The sequence below is a fragment of the Mastigoproctus giganteus genome, chromosome 4 (genome assembly GCF_048544385.1).
Source record: "Mastigoproctus giganteus isolate SK-2022 chromosome 4, ASM4854438v1, whole genome shotgun sequence".
Classification (NCBI taxonomy): Eukaryota; Metazoa; Arthropoda; class Arachnida; order Uropygi; family Thelyphonidae; genus Mastigoproctus; species Mastigoproctus giganteus.
Window position 1 is genome coordinate 135219878 of NC_143578.1, and position 26995 is coordinate 135246872.

The following is a 26995-nucleotide window of genomic DNA, read 5'->3' on the forward strand; positions in this document are numbered from 1 at the left end:
TTTGTACAAACAAATAGTATATATAAATAGTTATTTATTTTCTGTTTTTAATATAAAATCAATATCTAAAAATCTAAATTAATTTCGAAATTCAATATCTCTTCATCATATGCTTCTTGTGTACCTATTTTGCGAAGTACTTCTTCAGGCAAAACAATTTTTACAACACTTTTCAACTCTTTTGAGCCCGTATCGTACTGGTAAGATTGCATTAACCATGCCAACACTGATTCTGTTGCGTGTTTTGTTTTTTACTAGATTTAAGTTGCTGAATATTCTTTCCACATCTGCATTGGATAATGGCAAAATTAAAATACCCAATGCAAATTGGCTAATTTCTTTAAATGGATTTTCACCGCTTGCATCTGGATATTTCTAAATTTCTGACCAAAACTTCATTGTATTGTTGATGTTTTCCCATTTAACAAGAGTAATGTTTATATACTGCTCATTTTTTTTCAATTTGATTCAAAAGATTTGTTTACTCTTTGTACTTCAGATAAGATAGGTTTTAAAAATAAAATATACGCTAAATTACTTTCATCTTTGAACATTGAATAAAGAAGTTGTGCAGTATAACGTTTGTCAGTCAAACGAGTTATTTCAAAATGGGCTTTTATTTCAATATACTGTTCTAAAATTCTTGTTATAGCAACTTCAATGGATAATCACCTTGTTTGACACGAATGAACTATCTTTTTCGGATCTGCACCATCGTTTATGGCACTGTATAAATATTTGAATTGATTTTGTCAGCTAGTGGATTTACTAAACCAATTATAAGTTTCAGCGATCATGAATTCTAGACTTCTAGGGAATGTTTCGCAGGTTGCATGAGATACTGCTAATTGCAAAGAATGACATACGCATTTAATTAATATCAATTTCGGTACATCGGACTTCGAATGTGTATAAACGCTGTTATTAACTCCAATCATAACGCTAGCATTATCTGTCCCAATGCCCACAAATTATTTCAATTCTGGTTTAAATCGTTTCAGCTAATTCTTCATATTATTTTTGGTATATTGTAATTATGGAAGGTAGATTAAATGATACTGAAAACAGACCGGCTGTGATGCCGTAGCCTAGTGGTCAGGCGCGCGGGTGCATAAGTACACGGGCCTTGAGTGACCGGGGTTCAAGCCCGTGACTGCTGAATATGGTACTGTTTCTTGTATTCTGTCTATCTTGTTAACTCCTCTGACCGTTTGGTCGTCCCGGAGTATAAACAGAAAATTCATATTTAAAGGAAGTTTAAAATTTTCCAGCGTTATTTTAATTGAATTTGAAATATTTTAAGCGTTACATTGATCATTTCAGCGTTACATACTAATTCTACATACACAATTGCAATACCTAATAGTTTTTTTACACTAATATCGTTTGATTCATCTAGTAACAAACTATAATTTGAAAAGCCATTGAGCACTGACTATAATAAATCTTTCTGAAAGTGGGGGTGTAGGATATATTTTATAACGCAGTTGCATTTTGTTCGATGAATTTTTAAAGTTTTGGCTGTTTGATCTTGGAATGCATTATTACATAATTCACCAAGGTGGTCTATTGCCAGTATTGACGAGTGAGCACAAACAAACAAACTTAACTTTGCTTCAGCTTCCACTGTTTGTAAATTCTTTGTGGGAAAATTTAATTTAGATTGGTTGCCTGATCTATTAGGTGAAAATGGTTCTTCTACTGACTTAATATGTTTGAAAGTTTTTAAATGACTTTTAATGTTATGTCGGTAATTCGGATCGCATTTCTTGGAAGCCAATCAAATACGACGAATAAAAATTATTCAATGCCATTTCTTCGCGGTTTCAAAAAAAGGTGTCATTAGAATTTTTCCCACATTTTTAGATTTGATTCAACAATTAAAGCTATGCCCCAACGGTCAGGTCGTTTGACCGCGGGCGTAACTACGTAAAATTGTTGTGGTTCTCCTCAGGGAAATTCCAAAATAATATAAAACCGATTCTTCGCTTTATAAAAAAAAAAAAAAAAAAACCTATGAAATATGATATCCTTACTATGTTTACGATGTATATCAATAAAACATTTCAATTATGAAATATTTTATTGTTAATTAAATAATTAATTGAACAATTAATTTAATATTTGTTAAATAAATATTTTTTAATTTAAATGTTACATTGCCAAAATATATAAAATGCTAAACATTTATACTCTTCCCGCTAAAAAATCCGCTATCCGCTATTTCATAAAATGGCAACACTGGAGACATTGCTCTGAGAAGATTACGAAGCGAACTCGAACGCATTTTTTAATTAAGAATTTACATCGAGGTTGAGCCGAACTAAAAAGCGATCCCGTTGTCTACTAGTTATATATATTGGTGGTGGTGGTCGAGAATGCTATTTGATACAGCTGCTGTTTTACTTGGAAGCACCCACCGAACCGTGTATTCCATCATATTCCGCTAATGACAGGTAGAGAAACACAAGGGAGGAGAGATCGTGGAGATAGGAGATTGATGTGTCCTCCATCAACACTAATCACAGCCTGGCAACGTTGTGGACGTGCGTCAAGTCACTTGACCGAAACTGTAGAATGTCTGCAATTTTCCTTAATATTGACCGAGCCGCTATTATGCCGAGCTATAAAATTTCCCCCCATTGCTTCTCGTATCCAGTGAGTGTTTTAAGATATTAACGAAGTTCAATAAGAGACATCAGCGTTACGCATCACCCTTTTGTAATTTCCCAATCCTTTTTCATCTTAGTTCGGGTTATGTTGTTGTTCGCCTCTTTTCATTTAAGCCTGATTAAAGAATTAACTACAGTTAATTCTCTAATCTGCTAAGTACATTAACGTTCAGCAAACTAAATCCATTTTTTTAAAATCAAACATTTACCTTTGGAAAGTTTTTCCCCTGGTAATAGGAACGTGACTTTAGTGCACCCTTTTACAGACACGAATGGCTTAAAATAATGATGCAGTGTGACGTCATAGAATTTCGATGGATGCCTTTTAATGTTCGCAACCAAATGACAAAGACAAATCTATCTACAGTAAAAAAGTTATGGACGAACAGCTTTCTAGTACCAAAGGATTCGCCTTACAGAACCAGCCTGCTCGAACTGGTACATTAACCAACTACTCTTCAGTCCGCCGCCGTAGCCTAGCGGTCAGACGCGCGGGTGCATAAGTACACGAGCCTTGAGTGACCGGGGTTCAAGCCCGTGACTGCTGAATACGGTACTGTTTCTTGTATTCTGTCTATCTTGTTAACTCCTCTGACTGTTTGGTCGTCCCGGAGTATAAACAGAAAATGTATTATTTTATTTTTTTTATTTTATAACTAACATTTGGGCTCGTCTCAAGCCACGAAACATCGGAGGGCTTTAGAGACGGCTCCACTGTTAGTTATGATAGCGATTATCCTTACTAACAGTTGACTAACTGTCCAATGTTAGTTATGACAATGGCTGTTCTTGCACACGTAGGTCAGAAGAACTTTTATGGCCCTTTTTGAATACGTGATTCAGTCGTCGGTCATGGATAAAGCATTTCATGCCCATCCCACCTCACAAAAAAAAAAAAAAAAAAAAAACAGAGGATGCATGCAATTGACGCATCAACATACTTGACACCTCCTGGTTTTAACTGCCCTACTCGCATATTTAAAACAACCCACACATCTTTCAACATTATAATTTTAGCGTATTTGTTTTTACATCAAAAAATAATTAATACCAGTGGTTTCATTAAAACTATAATTAGTTAAGAATTGACGTATATTATTATAAATGCATTAACGTCAAACTGGCAGGTCGCATGCGGCCCTCAGATTTTGATTAACCTCAAAATATGACCTATGAACAAGCGCTAATACTACACTGGAGGTCAAAATTTAAGGACCAGTCAGGTTTTCACCTGTAGCTTCTCATAGGAGTGGCATGGATATGGGAAAAGCATACCAAAGGAACCTCGTGAGGTACAGAAATAATGAAGGAAACAACACCAACACAACAAGGGAAACAAAACGGTACAGAGGGGCTTTATTCAAAAATGGCAACATAGCACTGGCTGCCATGATACAGATGCATCGCTGCCAAAGATGGAACAAAGAGAATAGGTGGTCCTTAGTAGGAGATATGGCCACCCCTAATGTCGATGCAGGCTTTGCACCGCCTGTCCATACTTAGAACAACGTTGTTGATAAGTTCTTGCGGTAACATCGTCCATTCCTCTGTCAGCGCCATCTTCAGCTGGTGAATATTTTCTGGTGGTTGTGGACGTGCCGCTAGGCGTCTCCCCAGAGTGTCCCATATGTGTTCGATGGGATTTAGATCGATGGAACGGACAGGCCAATCCATACGAACAATGTCCTCACTTTCCAAAAGCATATCAACGCTGCAGTGCGATGGGGTGTGGCGTTATCATCAATAAGCACGAACTCGAGGCCAATGGCACCTCTGAACAGATGCACATGGGGAAGGATTACCTCAATACAGTAGCGTGCGCCGATTACAGTTCCGCCTTACAGTATCTGGAGTTGTGTACGTCCATCCAAGATAACCCCTCCCCAGACGAGAACACCTCGACCGCCATATCGATCCCTTTCATTGGTATCGTGTGCCAATCTCTCGCCAGATTAACTGACGTCCAGAATCGCTGCTCAGACTGAATCTACTTTCATCAGTTAAGAGTACCTTAAGTGAAGATTTTGTGGTTGTAACCTTTAGAAATAGCGTTGATCCTTAAGTTTTCCACACCAGTGTATGAAAATCGACAAAGACACGGAAGGCAAAGGTGAAGCACCGCATCAAACTCGTATAAGTGGCAGCGTGCTGTTATATTTTTCTATGCGAGTATCTCACGCTACGCTTGGTATTGGTTCTGCATTGCTAATATGCACACGTGACGCTTCTAAAATTATAAAGGAGGTTCACTTGGTAGAAAATGTTTACAAACATTTTAAATCGCTAGAATGCAAACCGCTCCTCTCAACAAAACCAGTGCACTTTCAAATATTAGAATATTTTTTACATCCACTTTGTCGAGTGGATAGAAAATTGCTCACTCTAAGAAACAGCTTTCTGGGGGTTTCCTATTTCCCGGCGGTAGCTTTCGCAAAGCAAGAGAAAATCAAGACGAGAAGAAGACACCAAGAATTAAAATTAGTTGAACAACTTCAGACGTAGAGTCGGGAAGCCTAACACCTCTCAGGTAGCAGTCGTACAGGCCATTTGCCCCCATTCGGTGCCGCTTTACCCCTTTGAATGGCAGGTTATATGCGGGGAAACGGAACGAGTACGGCAATCTCACGCATGGTGCGCCCATACGAGCTTCGTCGGACTGGTTGCCGATATGTTTATACTTTGGAGAAGAAGAAGAAGAAGGAACAGTTGCAACGATGATTCTGCTTTGTTATCCCGGGGTGTGCTTGCGTTATCATTTCCTTTATTGTGTCTGGAAGACCAAGAACTGCAGAATAACTGCAGGCCAGAGTACATCGAGGAAACGCTTACAGCTCCTTACTACCTCTTCGTACATATATTGCTTTCTTAATATAGCATCTCATAAAACATTGGGAAGGCAGAAAAACCGAATAAATATACATGAAGCGTTTTATATTCTTCCTATATAGACATAAATGCTTTTAAAAATAAATGAAATATTTCATTTTATGAAAAGAGAATTCTTCCCGATCGTTTAAGACTGTCCATATACTTATGGTGGCGTGCGGATAACAAATATGCAGCAGATAAGAAAGAAGTGATCCACGCTTTCAGCTTGTGGGAGCTTTATAAGACCGAGACTCTGAACTCTTCGCAGGACTAATCGGTTATTACGTCGTTTATTATTTATTAACTTTGCACGCGTATTCAAACAATATGGATTTTGTGTATTAACTAACCTTTGAGGTTTTAACTAGACCGCAGAGTAGGTATTTACAAATGACTCATGCTAACGTTAGGGTGTCAGTCTGATAAACGGGCTCGTTGTGGGATGTTTTAATGAGGGTCTGTGCGACTAAATATAATATGGAGGAACGTTATTATCATTTTGTAGAGTTCTGGAAGGAATGGTGGTCTTATGGTTGGCTTTCTATAAATTATCCACAGAGATGGATCTATATCAGTGAAAACAGGTTAAAGTAATTATTTACACTATGTCCTGACTTGATACAGTCAAAATTAAGGGGGTTAATTTCATAAAACCAAATAAAACCCGCCATAAAACCAAAAACCCCTCTACAGGGGTCTTTGGTTTTATGGGCCATCAGTATCTTGGGACGTTTTGTCCCTGTGTTGACGAGGCGATTTGTAAGCTGTGCGGGCCTAAAGACCCGAAATAACTCACGGGGGATACCCTTCGAGTGATTCGTTAACTGCAGCCCTAATTGAAGAGGCCCATAAGAATTCCTCTAGTCCTCGACACTTGACTTGAATGCAGACCTCTCCAACAGAGTGGCATGTATCGAAACCACTAGTCACGGAGAGGATTTCAGGAGACTACTTGTTAAAATTCCATTATTAAAAGGCAGTTGATTATTTTTCTATATCATTTAAATGACTTGTTAGGAATCTTTGGGAAAACCTTAATTAACGAGAGTGTCTGATGCGCACGAAAAGGTTGGTGGGAGGCTTTGATATCTTGATCTTTGTAGATGCCGCTGCTGTTCGTTTGAAATAAGTACTTTCCCAGAAAAGTACATCTATGGTAAGATGTGGTTTCATCAATGATGGCACCGATGTCGTCCATCACACAAGTTAATCCAACTTGTTTCCTCGAATTCGAACTTCTTTCGAATTCGGGGAAACTGAAGCAGTCGCTGTTTAAAATACATTTCATCAGAATTTGCCAAGAAGCTCTTCTGAGTTAAGCCAGCGCAAGGTCTACTTTTGCATTTTCAGTCTCTTTTTTTTGCTCTAACTGATTTTGATGGCTCTTCGCCCTCGAATTTCTCAACACTGGAGTACCTCAAGGTCCAGTTTTTTACCTCATTCTTTTCCCTTCAAGCGCTTGTCCCCCACTCGAATTAAAAAGGGCAATTGTTATGTCTCTTTAACTTTCAGTGATACGTAATTAAGAGCACAGATTCATTAAAGGAGACTCTGTTATTTTAATTAGCGGGGTCTCCTTTAATGAAGTGTTCTCTTTAATTAGGTCCAATCTTCTTGATTTACTGCAAATCCCATCCATAGTTTTGCCGATAAGAGTAGCCCGCACGTTTCGCAAGTTGAATTGCCCAAAAGCCAAATGGACCAGAATATCCAGCCACGTCTACTTTAAAATGCCAATTCTCTAAACTATTCTCCAGCAGATAACTATGAAGTGGGGTCGTTAGGTAATCAGAATTTACGTAGATTATCCAACCTGTAATAAATCTTGCGCAGCAGTTGGCTTATTCTGTTACTTTTCAACATTGTTCCTTGATTGTTCGGACATTCGTTATAACATTAGAAAACTTCGTATTAAAAATTTGTTCTGTGTTGATGTTAATCAGTCTTTAAGGCAGGATTTTACACTCGAAGTTTTTTGTGAATTCGGATATGCAAAGTCTTGCAAAGGAATCTCCATTAGACAACCCACACTTCTTCCTGCTTATTGCGGCCTCTAAACCTTTTAGTGATGAATCGAATCTTGCGACTTGATTGCTAAGCTGAGTTCCAGGATGATTAAATTATGCATTATGGTACCTTTATGTTCGAAAAAAGTCGACTTTATGCTGATGGAAGCGTTTGAAAAACGTGTCCATTCATTGTCACTTTTGTTCATCTGCCAAATTCTACAGGATCCATCACCCTAGTTTCTAGCTGGAATATTGTCCTAGGCTAATAAGAAACGTCGTTCTGAAATTTGCGTGTCAATAGTTTTCGTATTCAAACCACTAGCAGTCGTCGGGATCTCCAGAATACTCTTTATTTGCGCTGATATTTCACCTTCTTTGAACTAGCACCATTAGTACACTTGCAATTGTTTATGGCATCGTAACATGCGGACCTTGACTAGTGATGCCACCTAGTGATGAAATGGACAACCTCTTTGTACAGGTAGTTAATTAGGATAGATACAGTCGTCTTATGATAACAGAAACAGGTTGCTCAATGATTTCTCCTCCCAGTTAATATAAGTAATAGTAAAACAAGGCCTCAGAGGTTGATTGCAATAGTAATCACTGTTTGGAAAAATCCCGGTTCGAATCTCGTCAGTGATACGAGGAATTTAAGACGTTTGCAAAAAAAAAATCGTATGCTCTGCATACTACTCTGGAGATTTTTTCAGCCAAAACTCTTGTTATTGCACTATTTGTAGGTTGCTTAAATTCAATCCTGCATTTAATTTGGGTTTTCGACCTGCGATCCTCTACTGGGTTCAGCATTTTCCGTTTTTGCTAACCACAAAAAAAGAAAAGAGAAAAAAAGAAAAGTAATGTAGGTTGCAAGGCCGTCTTACATTTTAAAACTAACCATATGGCAGTTAGCTGCTCCATGGTGAAGTCTCCAAAGTAAAAATGCGCCAGCTTCAAGGTCTAAATCTAACCGTTACATTAACCGGATCAATGGCTGCTTACTTTTAGCGACATTATTTCTCTAGGTATATTTTGAAGGTTGTGAAGTATTTTCATTCTTAGATGAACGTCTTTCGATTACGCAAGAATGAGGTCAACGTTTCCTTCTTAAGGAAGAATCAATGGACATCGATATAAAGATAGACCCAAGTAAACGTAACGCGATCATCACAGTATTCACATAAAGGGAGACAAAGCCGTTTCGTAGAATGCAGTAGTAACAGAAATATTTAAAACGCTCACTTGACAGTGTACTTAATATCAATATGAATTTTGAGCCAAGGTTTATCGCTTTAAAATACCTCCAATATATTTGACCTTTCTGTAGCCTGCGGTGATCTTTTGAACTACAAGAAGGATATTAAGAATCTACTTTATGCGATCATAATATTTAATTAATCTAATTATCTAATTAATCGCTATGGAGCGAGATGTTGAATTTTTCTCCCGAAATTTACCTTTCAATACACTGTACTTGAAAGTGAAGTCCCACAGTTTACAGACACGAACCATTGAATATATATTGATGCCTTATGGTTTTAGTTCCCCGAAGCTTACCTTATACGTTAACTAAAATGTTGGTGGTAGTCCGACATCACCTTATTTAGTCATCGTGGTGGGGTTGAGTAAGAAACTGTGGTATTGAGATGTATTTTCATTTGATAACCATAACGGTCACGTAGGTGCTTATATATTTGGTGGATTAACTATTATTCTACAAAAAAAAAAACTCTTTTAGATGTGCCTGAAAGAAATTTCATGGAATGGTGCTGAAGAATTGTGCTAGTACAGGAGGAAACTTAAATGGTGTGCGTGACAAAAACGAATTATAAATAATGTGCTGATTTATGCATTGTTGTGTGCTCTTTATGGTCCTAATCGTCAAAGAGCGACCGTATTTCCTGAGCGTAATATTCTCCACCCATATTACTCCAAGTAATATGCCTGGTTGCATTTCAGAAATTAATCACTTTGTTAGATGGTCTCTGTCATTCAGCTCTTGGCCCAATCGGTTATTTCATTACGAGTATCACTTGGGACACCAACCCACGATAGCTGCTGTTCCTTTATCGCTAATATCATCAGGACGCCAAAGAAACTGTGGTTTTATCCTGTATATGCATAAAAAGGAAGTTTAGAAAACGTGGAACTTCTTTTTTATACATGCCAAGGCCTTTAGGAGCGTATTTTTTTTAGACTTACACTTATAAACTTGGTTCAAGATCATTGCTAAATTTCTCGCTTCGTACTTTCTCTATGGAAGAAAAAGGCACGTGACCTTGAGGCATTCGTTTTTTTCTCCCTGCTTTTTTTTCTTGTTTTCAGATCGCTGCAAGAGCAACGATTAGCTATTATGCCAGTCACGAGGACAAGTATATCTTGGGCTTACGTTCGTAAATGTTTGTTGACAAGTCAAGAGTTGGCCTTCTATCAAAGTACATGCCATACACCTCATTATTATTAATGAGGTACTGTGGTATGTTATCAAGGAAGTGAACGTTTTCTACATAGCCAAATAAATAAATAAAATAGCAATAATAAAAGTTAGTAACACTCATACAGGATCTTCATACTATTCTCCTTCCCACAAGGTAGTAACTAGTTACGCTTTAAACTCAGTCAGACTCTATACGTTGGGAAGCAATTTATTCCAGTGTTCGACAATTTGCAGTCCACAGGTGAATTTCATGAGATCCGATCTTCTGTTTTTCCATGAGATATGAAGTTTATGTTCCCTCGTTCTTACGAGAGAGAACATACTCTCCTCACTCATTTTATTTAATTCCTTCATCGCTTTATACACCTCAATTAGATCTCCCCTTAGATATCTAGTTGTACAACTTTGCAGTCCAAACTTAAACCATTCTTCATATGCGTATCACTTTATGCTCACCACCAATGTGATCGCCCTTTTCTGAACCTTCTTCAGAAATTTTCTTTTTTTCTTTTGGTGTGGTCTCCAGGTTGGTGGTTGTAGTATTTTAGGCGCATCAACAACTTAGGTCATATCGCGCCGTATATAATATGTCTGTAAACCGCGTGTGTTTTGTGGTCGATTTGCTATTTGCTGGAAGTAAAATCCGGGCGAGAAAACCATGCCACCCTTGCCTGAGACCGACTAACTTTGCCACGTTGTGAAAAGGCCCATAAAAATTCCTCACTTAACTGACGGGAAACGAACTTTTCCACCCAGTATGGGGAGGATGGTGGTTATACCAACTGTGCTTCCGTGAGGGCGTGGTCTCCGGACCTAAATGTTACGCTAAGCTGTCAATAGCAGTAATCACGACACAGATATGCCATTATATGCTTACATATTACCGGAGGTAGAGAGAGAGAGAGAGAGCGCCACTGTGGTCCACTTGGGAATCATCTATATAACAATCTCATGCAACCTGGGAGTTCCACAGAAACCAGGTATGTATCATCTAGCATTCATCATATCTGGTAGTGACTAAGATAGCGATACGTGTGTTGGTTTTCTGTGCTCGAAGAAAAGTGACTGAGACAATTTTCCTATTATGGACTTTCTTCATGGCCGTGATGTTATGCAATCTGCCATGTTAACGATGCAAATACTACCACAATTCTGGCGTTACATTCTGTATAAAATTACTACTCTTCTTATATTTTGCAGTTGGAACTATTAAGCATTCTGCATCATTTATCCGTAATTAACCCTGTCTATACTAAGGCCTCTGTTAAGGCTGAAAGGGATTATTACAGTTGTGATGGACTGCCAATTTTCGTTCAAATCCACAGACCTTTAGTTCTACGTAGGGCAATGAATCCTTGCTTTCTTACCTAATAAATCTGTTTATTGGCACTATGCAATAATCTTTTGAGTTAGACATGATCACGTCCTCAGTAGTAGGCTTTGTCTTGTATTTGTTTAGCTTTGCGTGAACACTTTTTTTCCCTTACACATTCCATTAAATTATATATATTTCTTTTGAACAGCCCTTGGTAATGGTAGTGGATACTTCAGACTAGGCCATCAGATACTTCGCTCTGTGTTGGTGATATCTTGGACTCTGTGCCTTGATGGATGGTTCGTATACTCTTCATATGAAAAGTTTCTAAATGGATACTTACAAATACGGGAAAGCCGCGTATGTGGAAAGTTTCTAAATGGGGGAAAGCCGCGTATGTGGAGATCTGTAAGGATCGCTTACGAGCATACACGATATAACCTAAATAGTGAGAATCCATCATAAAATATTGACACTTATGATGTCCAAATGACCAAAAATTGCACATTTGTTGCTGATCTTTCTTCGAATGTGATTGTTTTAAGAAGAATGAAATTGCCATGAGCTAACCGATCTGAGGCAGTGGCAAAAAAGAGATTCTCCAGTAAGTACTTGAGATTAGGTTTTCTGCTTAAGATGCTATTAAACAGTTTGAAGCAGGAAGAAAAATGTCTATGGCTCAAGTTCAGTCGTTAGGTCTTCTCGTCCATAGCCATATGTTCAGTGAGCCATCTGTTGTTTTTGACTCATATTACAGTTATTCTTTAAATAAATTGATATCTTCATTGATAATATCCAAAAATGAAATTTTCTTATCTTATAAACTTTTGCTTAAAATGATTTTGTTCTGCTTGCACTGAATGTCTTTTTTTTTTTTTTTTTCAACATTTTTGAAGCAATTCTTATTAAAGATCTGCTTTAAAAGCTTTCAAATTTATCAAATTTAAAAAAAAAAACATTTAATATTTTAGCAAACACTAACGAACTTAACTACAACAGCATTTGCGTTTAATAATCGTTGAAACTGAAAGCTTTAACTTCAACCTTACAGTTAATTATTCACAATTAACCTCAAGAAGTCAGTCATTTTCATTAAAATATTATATAACCAAGATAGCAATGATACGTTTTGATAACAATGAACAAAAATGAGTAACTATAGACTGTGTGAGAAGAAAAGACAACACGGACAGAAGCCACTTTGCAAGCTGAATGAGGATTTAAGGGTTTCGCTAAGAGGGTAGATATAAAAATAGTATTTTAATAATTGACAAATGACAATTGGGATAACATTCCCGACTATCTGATCGAAATACAGACCACAGAATAGTTTAAAATAATTATTATTAGAGAGTTCATAGAACAGATGTGCTAAATTCAGTACAATTTTTATATCTCTGTTTCAGTGCATTTTTATTTGTAGTTAATCAACCGCGAATGGATTTTTTTTAAAACATTCCGCGTATTAACTTTCTCTTTCTCCACTTTAAGAGATTTGCATTGGATTCAGCTTATTTTTAGACGCCATTTGTACGAGTACCGCATGCAACGTTTATGCTATCCTTTCTCCCCCCATCGAGAACAGTGTGTTACTCTCCCTTCCATATGCGTTCTTACTATTTCTTGTCATGACTCTGTATCATCACACTCTCCGTACACGTGTGGGCTCTGGTTTTCAGCAAAAGTGTGTTTATCATTTAAAGCTTGCAGTGATCAAAATCATAATAATAAAAAAACACGAAGTGTGCAAATATCGGACTCTTGGACCATTAAAAAACGCCCGTACGCGATATCGATTCTATCTAATGACTTCTGTTCTAAAAGTGGATCAGTGGGAGTATATCGCAGTTTCCTAATAGTCTGTCGATATTGTTTCTTCGATTTCAACAAGATTTTAACTTCGAATATTTTTCATTACAGTCGGGAACATAAAACGAAGTGACGCGTAGTAAGCCTGACACGGCATATACTGCAAGCTGTGATTGAAAAGAAACCTGCAGGATATTCAGTTATTTTTGCGCACAGATTTCAGTTGTATTTTTTGTTTCCAAATGTACAATACGCCTGGAGCATCCATCGATATACTTGGAGCACGAAGTCTAAAGTAGAATTGGAATTGTTTGATACCTTGTTATACATATTTCTGTAGCTTGCAGAATATATTAAGAAAGAGTGTTTTATTATACGCTAATTTGGCAATTATCGACATTTGTTTTTAGCAGTTTTATCAAAAATTAAAAACTGTTCGAGGAGAAGCGACATTCCATACACAGTTTCAAATTCAAGATATTTTTACAGATGTACAAAAATAGCAATCGAAAAATAAGTTAAAATTTCATGGACACTTGAAGCGTGGTTGTTTCTTTGTTATATTGTAGGACTCTAACTGAAAGTTTAAGTTCTTTTGCGATTAAAAAAAGTCTAATCATCTCTTAAACAAATTTGTGTGACTAGTATAGTGAATATGGTTGTTATTCTTCCAGTACCGTGTGCAAAAGGCTTAGATTCGAATCCTGTCTCGACTGGAGGGACTGTTATTGGCGTTTTTTATCTCGTGATTGAGTTAGTCGGTTTTGGGCGAAGATTGTGTACTCCACCGTCTCCTGCCTCCATAAATTCAACAGAACAGTTTGGCTTATCGTGAAACACATAATTTACGGATACAGCTATAGATATAAGTATTTTGAATGAAGTTTATTTGGAACAAAATAGGAAGCCTTAATGGGATCACGGTAATTCTTTTCCTACAAGACAAAAAGAAAAAAATCTAAAGCAAATTGGGTGCTTTGAACGCGGTCGTAAGCAAAAAGAATGCTGCATTCTGTAATCAGCTATCCTTGCACAGTATTTAGGGAAAGAAGAGAATCAAAATTTCCCTAAAACGAAGAACATTAAGCTCACCTGATTATACTTTATAGCACTTACCGTGGGCACACTGTATTGAGGTCTATCGGAACTGTAATATCCTGGCTAAAGTATTCATGTGGCCTATTTCTAAATCAATTAGCGCTGTCCGCTCAGCTAATTGGTGACTATGAAAACAGTTTCACCTCGCTATTCGGACCTATCCCTGCATAAAAAAAAAAATGCTACTTCCATTCCAAATGGCCGAAACACATCTGTGAGATGAATACTTGTCTGAGTAACCGCATTTCGCCTTTTATTGTAATTTTACTTTCTTATCTGTGTTTCTGTCAATTAGCAGAACATTAAAAAACTGAAAGCGTAACATTTCTAATTCCTTTTGACTACAGCGAGGTGGATGACCGAGATTTCATCCACGATAAATCCTCTATTCACCACCACACACCACTACCGCCATCCCATCTGGGTATGATCACGTAAGCACTTTAATTCGGCACTTCCCACTCCTCACTTAATGTGATCAAGTTAAACGTCCCACTATCACGCTATTGTTAATTTGTGACGGTGTCTGGAGTGTCATTACTTTGGTCTCAAAGGCACAGTTTCTTTCATTTCTACCATCTCACCTTTAACTATCAAACCACTGCAGCCGTCATCCGCCCGTGCGGCTGAAAGAGATATTAAAGCCATTTTCTCAACTCAAATTTATTTCGTACGCTAGTTGAATTCTTGCGGTTTTTTAGCCACCCACACGGAAGTTCACGCGCCCATGAAATGCATTGCAAGCCGTGTCGATCCTGCTGGGAAATAGACTTCTCGTATTTAGTTAGCATCCCGCTGTTTACCTATCCGAATATAAAGTTCCCCCTCGAATACCCCCTGCTGAACACTTGCATTAGAATGTGTGTGGAATGTTTATTGCATTGTTCAACTGTCTGGCTATTGCTGATCTCCGAAAGCGGACTTTAGCATTTTGATGACACGAACTGCCTAAGACTCCTCGTGAATAGAAGGATACGAGTCTTCTATTTATTAAAATTTGGACAGGATTCACTTTCACAGTGAATTCGGAAATATCGAGTGGCGATATTCTATTATGACGCATTTCCTTTTTCGAAAGAATTGTTTGTCATATGAAATGCCTGCAGCTGTCAAGGTGACAAGCTGCTTTTGTTTAACAGTCCGTTGTTGACTGTTTTTTTTATTTTTAAAAGCCTGGTTTTGAAAGATAGTTTTCATGAGCATATGCTCGTGAAAAGAAAGGAAAGTGAAGGTGTGGGAAAGTATGTTAATGGATGTGGAAATAAATGTAACGAACAAGGAAAGGTAAGGGAAAACATTTATAAACACGAAACTGTCATAATACAACTGTTATTCAAGACAAATTTTATAAAAAAGCCTTTAAAATGAAATTTAAGTTTACAGTATGAAATTTATTATTTATTTTATTAATTTTAGTGGATATTAAATGCTAACCTATCAAGACACCTTTTCTTGTTTTTCTGAATTGATGTTTTTAAGATTTACTTCTAAGCGGTTGTATTGTCAAATCAAGCGTGGTATAGCTCTACCAGAGTTATTATTACTCCTGGACCGTTTATCTTTGCTGGTATGTTTTGCTGGTAATAAATGTAATAAATGCTGATGTAATAAATGCTGGGGATATAAAACATTTATTAGTTACTGATTGGTACACCATCCGAGAGCCAACGCTGTTAAGACATTTTTCAAAGCTCATATTCTTTCATAAGTTTCTAAAACGAACTTGAATTTATAATATGATCAGATCCTTACCTGGAGCTGCTTTGTAATCGAAGTCACTTTCAATATTTATATAAAAAAGTTATTAACACATTTAAAATCAGTTATTCAGTCTCTTTTCATATAATTAAATACATGTGTGGAAGCGATATAGCTTATTTCATTAAATGAAATGATTTAAATTTTTTTACCAATATTATAATTACTGTGATGGGCTCTTACTATTCGGAAGGAGTAGATATAGCATACACACGTAAAAAAAAAAAAAATATATATATATATATATATATATATATATATATATACATTGAGCACTCAATTCTAAAATTGTTTACAACATGATATGTAAGTAATTATAATTTTATCATTTACCAAGCGTACTTGCTTGTTTACATTCGCAACTAAGGCATGCCTGAAATTAAAAGAGAAAGGTTTAATTACGCTTTGGTTTATTTAGTACCGGCATAAAGGGTGGAAGGAAACGTGGAGCACACATACATTACAGGTATCGTTTTTGTTTTCCTATTATCTGCCCATCCCCTCCCCTTCCCTTCGGGACGCAATAGAATATCTACTTTCTTCATTACGTGCACCTGGGGCTGTTGCCAGCAGCTCAAATTATTTCATAGTAAGCAATCAGAAATACTCTTTTATAAAAATGGAATTCACTTATTTAAATAGTTCTGAATGGAAATAAACTCAAAATGAAAGAAGTTAAGAAAACACGAACTAATTTTAATTGGTTAGTTGCAAAATAAAACTAGAGGGCTGCACTCTTTTCTTTTGATAAAGTAAAATAAAATACTCACAGAAACTTTCGACACTGTGTGTGTCTCTTCCTCTGCAACGAATACATAAATATGTTACATATGGAATCAAGCATGATACAGCGTGGTCATGTTAGATAAACATAGCGCGTGACCACGCTTAAACAGAAGCTTGTTTTACTACAGTAAAAGAAGCTTCTGTTACGTAACTCGCATCTCTCTTCTGCCATTGGCTGAGCTGAATAAATATCACTAGGAGGAAAATTATTTTAATGTATAGAAAGATTATATAAAATTACATCGTAAAAACAAAATATGAGAATTGGAAAATGATAATGAGTGCAGAAATGTTTAAGACAAGAATACACGATATGAATACAGTACTAGCAGTATTAACAGTTACTAGAAACCAATTTTCTAAATGTTTTGCTTTCTATCTTTCGAATTAAAAACTAAAGCGAAGGTTAATTAACGTATAAAATGAAAATTCCCTATGAAAATAAGATGATTTCTCTATAGTCTATGTACAGAATAGAGTTCTACAGTAAATACAGAATCAAAAAATCGTGAAAATCTTTTATAGTTCATAAATAATTGATTAAAAAACATTCGAAATTTGACTATTCAAATTATTAAAATATTAGGAATAGTGTACAGGTTCTTTTAAAACAATTTTCTATTTGCTATTAGCGCAATATACAAGTTTCAGTTTGGTTGTAAATTTACAAATGGATGATCCTGTGACTTGCTGCACAATATGAGATTATATTTCGTAGAACATTTCGTTTGCTTTCCGTTTTCTACGCAAATCAGCCCTTTCAAAATTCATATATTGAAGTATTATGATCATATTCATCAATTGAAATCCTGACATTGAATTTGAAGGGTGTGAAACGTAGGATGTAATTCAAGTAGATATGGTGAAAAAGGTACCAATTTTTTGGAGGTTTCAAATAGGGCAAAGAAGGGCCAGAAAATCAGCGAGTGAATACGGTATTAATGAATTTCATGGATAAAGCCCATCGCCGTGCTTAAGTGCCAAATATACGCATTTTTTGATATAAACATAATAAATTTGGGCTAAAATGCGGACTTGGGCACAGCCTTTGCCTTTTCTAGTATTTCCATTTAGACTTCATGATGTCCTCATATTTATACATATAATATATAAACACTTTAAATTTATCAAAATCCTTTTAAAGATGCAAGAGAAAAAGTCGTGGTAGCATGATCATAAAAACATAATCTTGTGCTATCAGCATACCTTCCTGTTCATATTTTAACTTTGAAACCCAACAGATGGCAGTGTTACTCGGGATGTATTAATATTCTAAGAGTTTTCTGAAAGACACGCAGAGAAGATCTCTCTGTAGCAGGCAGAGCCCACATCATTGTTCGCAGATAAATGGAATGTTTCATTATTTAGCATTAACTCTATTTAGAGAATTTTAATAGCTTTGGCTATCGGTTTCTGTGCGTTTGGCTTTGAACGAATTCGTCATTAACTGTGTGCATTAATGCACATGAGGTAGATTATGAAAACGGATACACCATTAAAGAAAATAAGTGATTGACTAGAATGAGCTAATGCTGAATAAAATATCGAGAAAAGAGGAAAGTTTAACTATTAAATCTCTCTATAGGCATTTCCGTACAGAAGAAATCTTCCAGGAAGAACAAGAAAGTGAATCGTAGCACTATGGAAAGGACACTTTTTCTTGGGAAGAAGCCTGGATTAGGTTGGTTGGTTGTTGGGTTTTATTGGCGCATTAGCAACTAAGGTTATAATGCGCCAAAACCAGATGATATATAAAAATTTAACCTGGATTAGGTGAAAGTTCCAAGGTACAAAGTGCACGAGCAACTTAAGCTAAATGGAAATAAAAAATGGATTGGTAGTTTGACAAATTCAGGAACGTGAATATAAGTAACCCTCTTACTGTGGCATTTAAATGGAATACTTTTGGTTTCCATAGTTTCTTGACGCCGTCTTGTAATTGATGTTATGGATGACGTCATTCATTGGATTTACTTCGATTAATAAATGCAGTGACGTCAGCCACACATTATTGTATTTAAGGCTGTTTGTTAACAGTGCACCGTGTATTTTGTGATGTCGCGCAGGTTCAAACAAGCGACTTGCGGAATATTTTACCAGCACGCTGTCCTGTGGGACACGATAATGTTTCAAATAATAGTCCGAAAAAGCAACGATTAAAACTTCTTGTTCATGGAGTGTGCAGAAATGTTAGTAGTTAATAATGATTCCATTTTTAACATTTGGGCAGTGCTGTATTTACTTCTTTTTTCATTCATGGCTTTCATTAATGCATTTACAGCGAAGAAGGCAAAACAGTTAAAATACGCTTTGTATATGAAGCAGTTTTTGACACGAAATTATTTCCTCAATTTCTATGTTAGCGTTTACTGGTTTGTGTGGTAGGAGTCCACTCGCCAGCAACACTATGGGTTCATGTCAACGGTGAGACGACTAATCAATATTTTGTGCGCTAACTATTTCGGCAAAAGACTTAGAAATATCCACTTTAAGTAATGAGGATAGCGGACAAAAAGAGTAAAGGGTTTCCTTATGATTTACTGTGGTGAGATGTTTCCCTTCATTCGCGCAATTAAAGTTGGTCGGTGTATTACGAAATGTCTGCTTGCTAGAAATTAATTGTATTCAATGTCTCCAAAGCGAGTGGCAGATTACAAGGGATATGTCCGTAATGACCAGGACGATTTGTGTGTGTTAGAGTGATTGGGTGAAGTGTCTTTTATGATATCGGCTCAACGTGGATGAACCTTACAATAAAGCGGAGACTGTACTTAGTGTTCCTTCCAATTAATTTTGAAGATTACCGAACCTGAATTATGGCAAATGGTAAATATAGAGCTTAGAATGCAAAGCAAGGATTGTTAACTCTGTTTGACATCTTAAAGTAATGAAATAGTTTCGAGAGCTGGGGAGGGCGAGAACATAATGGGAGGGAACTGGATTCGCTTAATGATCGCACCACTTTTTATGCTTACTGATCCCTCGAGTATTATTTATTATTATTTTTTAACGAAATACAGCATTTATAAAGAATTTTATCAGTGAAGTAGACATTGAAATGTATTTTCATGGGGAATAATTTGTGAAATTTGCTTTCAATTATTACGGGAAGTAGCGACAGCTTTTAAAATCCATCACACATGTTTACTTCTGCAAACAGGAATAACGCGCTGGAGTAAATTTGCGAGGAGAATATTCCAGGAGAGTGATCCGACATTGTAACCCCTTGGAGTCATGTATGTATATATGGACTTGTTAAAAATTGGTAAATAAAGGATAAATGAACAGGTTACAGATAGGCTACTGTTAACTGCGTTGATTTTACACTAGTGATTTTAGATAGCCAATCAAATTCATTATTATCTAGATAAAAAAATATACTATGAGTGGTAATAATTTGCCACACACGACCAGCCAATGTAGAAAACCTAAAGCTAATTCAGATTGTGCATAAAAGAGATTAGGAAATATAGCGATTTAAATCGAAATAAATTTTTGGTGACTACTTCTGTATTAAGAGGAGTAGTATTCCTTTTGATTTAACTTTCAAATAATTTTGCCTTTTAATTTGTTATGTATAGGTAATCATGATTTTGATTGCTTTTCAAACCGGGACGTGTCTTAAGACCAGGCAACGGCTGTTAAAATGTATTTTTTCATATATGATAAACATCAAAAGATCAAATTTTTAACATGAAAACATTCTTTGAGATTGTTTAATTTAAGACCAGCTGTGGTTCACAATTCGCAGGGTTCTCTAAATGTTTTTAGAGAATTTATTTGAGGGCGCTAGTTTTAAACGCTTGTGTACTGATTTTATACATTAGGGGGTGCTAAGATTTTCGTGAACTTCAGCAACGACTATTGAAAACAAATAGTTTTTCTTGTACTGTCAACTCACCCCACAACAGTGCACATACCGAATTTGGAATTGGTCAGAAACTGCTGTTTCACTTATACTTTTAGACATTCACACATCCGCTTTTGTTCTGAAGGTTATGCTAAGGTGGACAGATGTTTCGTTATTAAAACGAATGCGTATTTATGAAACGCAGGTTATGGTTATTCTATATATTTTGTCAACAGTTGAACGATATTTCTGTACTTTACTGTAAAAACTGATGGGGTTTGAATAACTTGCTTCTGAACTTCACATTTTGTATGGAGAAATAAAACAAACTCATAAAGGTATTCGTCTATAATGTCGATCATTGCAACGTTCATTTCCTTCATGCTGAGTTGAATTAAAATAATGAATCCGCGTTGGAAGTTGTTTGATTGTACCTTATCCATTTGTTATGGTTTTTTTAATTAACCCGTTTGATAGTTCTCTAACGATTAGTTTAAAATCGTCCATTCTCGAACTACATGAGGTAGAAAGGAAATGCTAACATTAACCATTATTTATACTTTTTCATGATTCGATTCGCATACGCTAGAACTAGCAACTTCAACAAAAACGGTTTCCTTAATTTGCTAATAAAGTTGAGCACTTGATTTAGTTTTCCTGTATCGTTTAGAGTTATAACCTAAGAGGGCAACACGTTTTATGTTATCATTATACTGTCAGCATTAATAGAAATACAGGACTAGAAATAAAAGCGAGCTCACCAACTATGAAAAGTTTATTTAACTATAACACTGACTGCAAAGTCCAGCTAATAGACAAATACATGACTAACCGTACAATGCTAGGATTGCAGGTGTATTTCAGTGCAGTAGTTTGAAATAAAATCAAAATTCGTCTTTATGTTTAACGTAAGCCTCTAAGATTGAATTCTAAGGTTGAATCCTCGGTCTTCGGTGAAAGCAAACCATCTCTTCGTGGCCAGAACTGAACGCGGGTGATGAATACGAATTTTGATTTGATAGCTGACAGTAATCTACTCTTACCATGAGAAATTACATATACACATGTTACGTGTGAGAAATTTTTCTGTTCTACGAATCCTTCCTTTCTTATATGCTTGTATATTTCATACCCTAGTTTTCTTTAACCTTTCCCTTCCTTAAATAAAATGTCATTAAAATCCCGAAAAAAATTGCAAATACTGTACTAAGTAGTTCATCGCTAGCTTTATGCCTTGCGATCTTATATAGTTATCCGATTTATAGGTTTAATTCATTCAGAAAAGGAGGAAATGTGTTCCTTGTGTATTCCACTCTAGTAATGTTCAGAAAATGGACAAGTTTTTCTTAACGAAGCGAAAATAGTATTTAAATCCCTCTCTAATTTGTGTTAAAGGCAGCTACACTGATATGCACAAACCAAAGCGCACAGAATGTTGACAAATTTAAATGCTGTGATTGTTGTTCAAAACTCGCAAATGCAAGAATTAAGAATCCTAATGTCTGTATCTGCGACCATATATAACGCGGTGCACACACACAAAGAAAAAAAAGACTTTTTTGCATTTCAAATCTCCTCCTCATTCTCCATGTCACGAGATTACTTCATTTATCTCTAGAAAAAGACAACAGCAATCATTTTATTATAATTTAGAAACATCGATCCTTTAAAAAATACGGTATGCACAGTTGGTTTCGAAAAATGATTTTTATTTGTGGCAGGGAGTGAAAAGGCATGATAATTTGAAGGAAAAATTGAAATTACAAGTCCTTTTTATAACTATGTATTAATTATTAATTGTTTATTTTCATCTTTTTGTTCTTTTGTAGTATCCACTTAATTTTAGCACGTGGTAGAAAGAAATACGTTTATATTGCTTTTGTAAACAATAAAATAATACCGTTAATCACATTATACTATTATGACTAGAAATGCGTATTATAATATTACAAATATTATAATAATATTCATACGAGGTAGCTTGTTTTTCCCAAGCAGATGAAATGCATTTCGGAATACGGATAAACAGACTCGTATTGTGATCATTATTGCTTATTGTAATAACACAAAATATAAAAGAAATTATACGTTATTTAACTTACTTGATAGAACTTAGCGTTAAGGGAAAATGTGAATTCCTAAAATGATTGTGCGAGTGAATTATCTTAGCTTAGCTTGCAAGATTCAGTATGTGATCAGAGTATTCAATAATAAATTTACTGCCAACGATCAAATTACGATAATTATTAATACATGAAACCCACTGAATATAATCCGTTAAGTAAAACAGACATGAAAAACTGTTCACAGTGGATTGTTTAAGAGCTATGAAATATTCAGCTTGAAAAATAGAGGAAAAGTAATAAATAGAAAGAACGTACAGTACAATTTTATCAGTGAAAAATCTACCAGATAAGTTCCTGTACGTATTTTGGTACATAAATACACAAGCGAGTTAGTGGCAAAGAACTGGTGTCCAGTATCGCCGACGGACAGCATAAAAATTCTGAAAGCAGCACACTTACATCCTACGATAAGGGCTGTAATGGCAACAAAAGGTCATGATTTTTCGCCTTACCTAAATGTCCAGACTGTGAGAGGTCTGTAAGATTTGTGACTATACGGGTCGGCCATTGCTTTTCCCCAGAAGTCATTATAAAGGAGTGTGGACAGAGATGTTTCCCCTCTAACGTCAGGGTTTGTAGTTACAGCGGCAATATCGTCATGGACAAAATCTCCATGGAGAGAATTGAGGTAACACGCCAGCGATAACAACATCACAGGTACATAAGGAGCAACATCGTAAATGTTGCACAGACGCAAGAAACTGAGCACAACTTTCCACAACTGAATCAGGTGTTCGCGAAATCTTGAGTGATCACAGAAACTGTGCGGTACACTGCTGCCGTTAGTGGCCTGCGTCTTCTCACATAGCTGGCGATTATCCCACTTGAGCGAGTGTGAGTGGCCGGAGAACGAGCACTGACTTTCCACCCAGCAACTGCGTCCCATACTATTAAGTTTTGGAAACTGTAACTTTACACTAAGCGATGACCAAACTCCTTTGGTGTCGGGCTGGAACACACACACACAGCCCGATTCTGTCTGCTGGAACTTCGCTCTCCCGCTCCTACTCAGCCAGCTATATAAAGCTAACTGTAGCCAGGCCTCAACGCTAGCGGCAGACGATCGATGGCAAACGAAAGCACTGATGATGTGAAAACGCTAGTGCGCCTGCTCTCAGTGCACATTTGCAGTGACCTCTACCTTTCACTGTATTATTGGCGTAAGAAGTGACATATAGAGTTAATTGACAGATTGTGATGTGTGACGAAAGGGCCAGGTGCAAGTATCCTTCCCTGCCTACTACTACCTGACTTTTAATCCCGCGTGGAAGCAGAAAATAGATCATTATCGACTTGGGAGCAACTCTGCATCTGATAGCGGATTTTTGCTTCGTACTTCTGTCTTTGGTGGAAGGGCAGGGTGGCAAGAGAGAGAGAAAGAGAGTGATACCGCAGCAGCAACAACAAAAAATAGGTAGCAGTTTAGTAGCGTGACATTTTATCATGTCGTCGGGATGATAGCGGTTTGTGGTTAGCCGAAGTTCACAACACTCGCTACTCTTTAACTTTCCCACCGACAATTCATAAGTACCCATCTTTCACTCCGTTGTCGGCCTCTGTCTGACTTTTCAGAGATGTACACCCCTTCCCCCTCCCGCTCTAAGACCATTTTCTGGCTAGTATTTTGTTCCCTTACGCATCTCACGCGTCTTTACTTCTCTTTATAAAGATTATCCGAAGAGAAAGGAAAGTCCTCACAAAGAATTGAATTAAAGGCGTGTAATACGGCGCATTTGTAAAAAATTCGGCGTGATATACGGGACTCGACGCTCTTTCGACTTAGCAAATTTAATTTATTGCCCTATTCAAGTGTTCTGCGAAGTCTCGTTCGCCTCTCTTCGACGAATAAATTACTTTCTGAGATTTTTCAGAATTATTTTATCGAACTAAATTTGTCACGAAGACGCAGCCGCCGAATGACCTATCAAAAAATTGTCAATGGAATTAATAAGGTCAGTTTGGTACGTTTAACGGTATTTGTCTAACGATTTTAGAATAAACATATTAAATACTACCTTAAAAATGAAACGGTGTTTATGAAATGAACTGTTATTATGGTTATTTCTGACATAATTTGATTCCAAATATACAAAAATATTCTCAAAACTGTTCTGTTTCTTATATCCGGTATTACCTTTGCTATTTGGACTTGATTTCGGCTACTTAATAAGGATCAATCAATATTCATTAACACTAGTCCTCCATTATTTGGTATTTTTAGTCTGCTGACAATATATTCCGACGCATGCGCGTTTCTGCGTTGGTTGTATTATTCGAAAATAATGGCATTATTCCAAAATAATGCAACTTTCGATATGTTTATCCACCTACTTATCCTTCAGTATTTTCGGAGACGACCCCCCCCTCCCCCCAGAAATATATTAGCAGCTAAAGGATGTAGACAAACATTTCTTTAAAAAAAAACAGGTGTATTCTGCTTTTAGATATTGAGTACGAGCTATTTGAGAGCGAAAGAAAATGTCTCCTATTTTTTTTTTTTTTTTTAGATAGAGCCCTGCGTTGCTCATTCCACTCCTCAGCTTAAAACAACAGAGTCCAAAACTGGTAAAATAGAAAAGTTTTATGCGCGCACTCGCAGCTGAATTACTAAAATAGTGCCCGTACGTATACACACGTCTCAAGGTGACTTTTACAGATTGGAAATTGCGCGCGCGCGCACACACGGGCATTAGTTTGGTGGGAGACGTAAATTGATGTTGCTATACATCATGAACATTCCTTTATGTAACTTATCTTTTTGGACTCCCTAGGCCACTTATAAGGACTCCAGTAATCTCGGAAAGTTACGGAGCTTTGCAACTTTCAAAGTTACTAATAGCGGGCAATAAATTCTACTTAAGTTCATTGGGGATGCCCTGTTATTGTCACTTCCGGCTTTGGAAGTTTCCTCTTATTTTTTATCCAATATCCTAAAATAGGATGTGTTGTTTTTGACGTTTCTTTGATTGTCTTTCAAGTTGTTCAAGGTATTCCAGTACTTATCGACGAATTTTTTATTCTTTGTTTCTTGTCAGTTATTTGGGTAGTTAAAAACATTCATATTTCCAAAGAGTTTTCTTTCTTTTATTGATCACCTTCGTTGGCACGTCAAAGCGGTATGAAAATAAAATGTTAAAGTTCACAAATGATTTAGTATTTTCAATTTCAGCCTCCCGCTTTTTACCACACAAGCGGAAAACTCGAGAAGACGGAGCAGCTATTTACCAATGATCACCTCCAGTGTAAGAGCAAGATGTCAAAAGATGTATAGCGAGATTAATGTCCTATTAAAAACATTCGAAAGCATTGCCTCCGTTTCCCTCTTACAAAACCCGTGTTGCTGATCACGAGTATTACACGGAAAAGATACTTTTGTTCGTTGTTCATTATCTGATGGTGATTGTTCTCTGTACTTTGTGTGTAGCTTGAGGTTGTTTAGACGGTCTGCAAATCTGTTGACAGTGATAAATTGATGGATGGATGAATAAATTAATACTAATGCAGACAGGAGAATGGATTGGGTAAACAATAGATGGACACAGGAAGAGTGTGTACAAAAAATCGCCTTTAAATATATATTAATAATTTTGAATGCTCAAGTTTTTAATAACATTATATACGAAAGTAAAGTTCAGAATAAAAACAACTTCGATTTTGCCTTTTAGGCGCATGAATATGTCATGATTCTGCTGCAAAAGAAGGTGCGGCGCTGTTGTGTTAATTGCTTTGTCTATACTCGTTGCTTTTCCAGAAATATTTGTTTAAACGGTGGGCGAATTAAACTTGCAGAATGATTTATAATTTATGAGTCGTCGGAGTGTGGATCCAGTTGGTACGTGGACTGATGCGTGTGAAAATACACATCGTGTGGCCATGGTAACACCGGACAGATTTGCAGTGAGGTAGGCACTTAGTCTTCATTTCCTTTAAGCAGTCCTTTGGCGGAATCCGTTTATGTGAGATAAACACATCTTAGTGTGTTAGGCCAGCATATTGTCAAGCGTAGCGCGTGCTAAATGTCATGTAGACAATGCGATTACATGACGTTAAAAGCCATTCGCCAGCGTCTGTGTATAAAGTTAAATGGAAAGAATTTTACTTGGTTTGGAGAAGTGTGGGTGCTTTCTTGTGTATTATTCAGTTGTACAACTCGCTACTTTGTGTAAAAGACGCCTACACCGCATTGAAATCGATGCGTAACCGAGGAGAAAACTTTCGCTGCTGTTTGTAATTTACCAACATCATTTATTGTAGTTTTCGACACTAG

At 36.6% G+C, this 26995-nt stretch overlaps 1 protein-coding gene across 1 annotated transcript in view; it reads right to left on the reverse strand.

The window, feature by feature from the left end:
• Positions 1–23763, reverse strand: part of LOC150087082 (protein O-mannosyl-transferase TMTC1-like) — a 189063-nt gene extending 165300 nt beyond the window's left edge. Inside the window, exon 1 of the mRNA XM_090371806.1 lies at positions 23181–23763. Within this exon, the coding sequence (XP_090227932.1) occupies positions 23181–23614 (434 nt within the window). The 5' untranslated portion in view covers positions 23615–23763. The remainder of the gene's footprint in view (positions 1–23180) is intronic.
• Between the last annotated feature and the right edge of the window lie 3232 nt (positions 23764–26995).